At 38.5% G+C, this 2,500-nt stretch overlaps 1 protein-coding gene across 1 annotated transcript in view; it reads left to right on the forward strand.

The window, feature by feature from the left end:
• Window positions 1-2,500, forward strand: part of LOC125030710 (probable G-protein coupled receptor Mth-like 3) — a 13,201-nt gene that overhangs the window by 6,382 nt on the left and 4,319 nt on the right. Inside the window, exons 3-4 of the mRNA XM_047620939.1 lie at window positions 972-1,287; window positions 1,387-1,650. Of these exons, the coding sequence (XP_047476895.1) occupies window positions 972-1,287; window positions 1,387-1,650 (580 nt within the window). The remainder of the gene's footprint in view (window positions 1-971; window positions 1,288-1,386; window positions 1,651-2,500) is intronic.

Genomic DNA, 2,500 nt, shown 5'->3' on the forward strand with positions numbered 1-2,500 from the left:
TACTGTTGCATTGTACCTTGCATTATCGTGTTTCTTCTCTCCGTTGTTTTATTTACAACTTCAGCGTAAATCTAGAATACTGTCTCTTTCTTTCTCTGTCTCTCTCTCTCTCTCACACACACAGGCATGGTGCCTTGGCGTATACAGGACAATGGTATAAGGGTAAAGATATCACTCTTCCCATGGGATTTTTCTTTCTACAAAAGAACACCAGCTTCACAACCATCAAAATTAGATTAATTTTCCCATTCGAGCTTGCAAATCAGGCGGGTTGTAAGCTACACGATAGCAATGTTATAAGAATGCAGAGTGTATAGATTGTTCGGTAGTGATACGTCACTACACATTCTGCACATAATTGACTCAAGTCATTGGACGAATTATCATGATGGCTTTAATGGCAAATTACCGGGAGCTTCCTTAGATATTTGTTTATTATATTGGATTAAACTTCCACTTTTGGTTTTAGCAACGATAATAATAGATCGATAATAGTAATTTAAATAGGGATACTTCTGGATGTAATTGTAAAACACTATGATATATATGTATATGTGTTTGTTTATATATACGTGTGTGTGTGTAAATAAATAAATAACTATGCATATATGTATGTGTGCCTATGTGTACCTGTGTGTACATATACACATATATGCATATAAATTATATATGTACGTTATATTCACATACCTTGTGCCTTTACTTGGATCTCGCACGATATCGGTTAATCATTATCATTTCAACATATTAGACCGACCGATAGTCCATATGGTATATATACAGTTACCTCTTGCATTTAATGTAACAAAAATTGACACTACCTTCACAGTGTGAATGGAGTTTAATGTTGAAGGGGCGGTGGAGAACCATCGTGGGCGCTCTGGTCGGCAGTGGCGGTTGTTCACATCTCCTTGGTCAGTGAGTATCAGCGTTGGCTCTACAGACATGTAACACAAACCACCGGTTCTCAGATCTGCACGACGGAAACGTGTGTCCAGAAGTGCTGTGGCGACGGAGAGGTTGTGGAGCTGGCATCGAAGAGCTGCATAAAACGAGATGTGGGCGGATTTTCTCCCGAATTCCGTACGCTCCATGGAAGTCCAATCCCAAGACCCACGAATATTTTGGTGATCGAGAAGATGCCTGTTTGCGAATATTTGGTTCTCCTCAACCCCCGCGCCGATCCGAAACAGGAGTTCTACCTGCTCCCGAGTGGGACTTTGTATGAACCGTACGACAGCGTTGAATTCATGCCGGGCAGATATTGTCTGGAATATTTCGTGGAAAGTAAGTAAAACATTTTGTCCGACACGCATCATTTCCTCCTTTATTATTATTTAACGAATAATCACTCTGAATCACTCATTTTGGTAATCTTCTCTCCAGTGTCAGCCGACATCGCCTTCGTATGTCGGGAACCTATAAGTAAGGCCATAATAGTCAAGAACCATCTGCAGGCGGCCGGGTTGGTGGTGTCGTGTGTGTTCCTGTCGGTGACCATCGTGTGCCACCTCGCCATCAAACGGCTGCGCGACATCCAAGGCCTCTGCCTCCTGTGCCACATGGTGTCGCTGCTGATCGCTGATGCTGTCCTCTTCACGGGGTCTCAGTTCTCCAGAGTAATTAGCAGGTCCCACTGCGTCTTTAATGGTAAGTGATATAAACGCTTTTAACTAGAAAGTTATTTTGTTGAAAGATACATAAATGATTTATATTTAACTTGATATGTGGAACACGCGCAATTGACCCCCCCCCCCCCCCTCCAAAAAGGATGATGATAATGATAATAATAATAATAATAATAATAATAATAATAATAATAATAATAATAATAATAATAATAATAATAATAATAATAATAATAACAATAATGATAATAATAATAATGATAATAATAATAATAATAATAATTATTATTATTATTATTATAATTATAATTATAATTATAATTATAATTATAATAATAATAATAAATACGTTGATGGCAGAAGGCGCAATCACTAGTACGCAGGAGAGCGGGATTTTCTGCATTATGTAGGATGATGCATTTGTAGAAATGACTATATTTTTAGGTATCAAAATGTATATGTATTTATGTATAGATATGTAAATCTATATGTGGGATTTTGTATGAATGTTGTATGTATGTATCTTATGTACACATATGTGTGTGTGTGTGTGTGTGTAATGTGTGTTTGTAACTGTGTTTGTGTGTGTATGCAATGTGTGTGTGTGTGTGTGTGTGTGTATGTGTGAGAGAGTAATGTGTGTGTTTGTAACTGTGTTTGTGTGTGTATGTAATGTGTGTGTGTGGGTGGGTGGGGGGGGGGGGGATGATAGAGGGAGACAGAGAGAGAGAGAAAGATAGAGATGGCAAATTGGTGTTACTGATTCTAATGCACTTTTTACCCCGAGCATATCCGTGGCTGATTTTCCTTGACGCGTCCATTTATCAACCGTGTTATGCAGCAGATCAGATCAGATATACAAATTGTAACCT

This window comes from Penaeus chinensis, chromosome 11, assembly GCF_019202785.1.
Source record: "Penaeus chinensis breed Huanghai No. 1 chromosome 11, ASM1920278v2, whole genome shotgun sequence".
Classification (NCBI taxonomy): domain Eukaryota; kingdom Metazoa; phylum Arthropoda; class Malacostraca; order Decapoda; family Penaeidae; genus Penaeus; species Penaeus chinensis.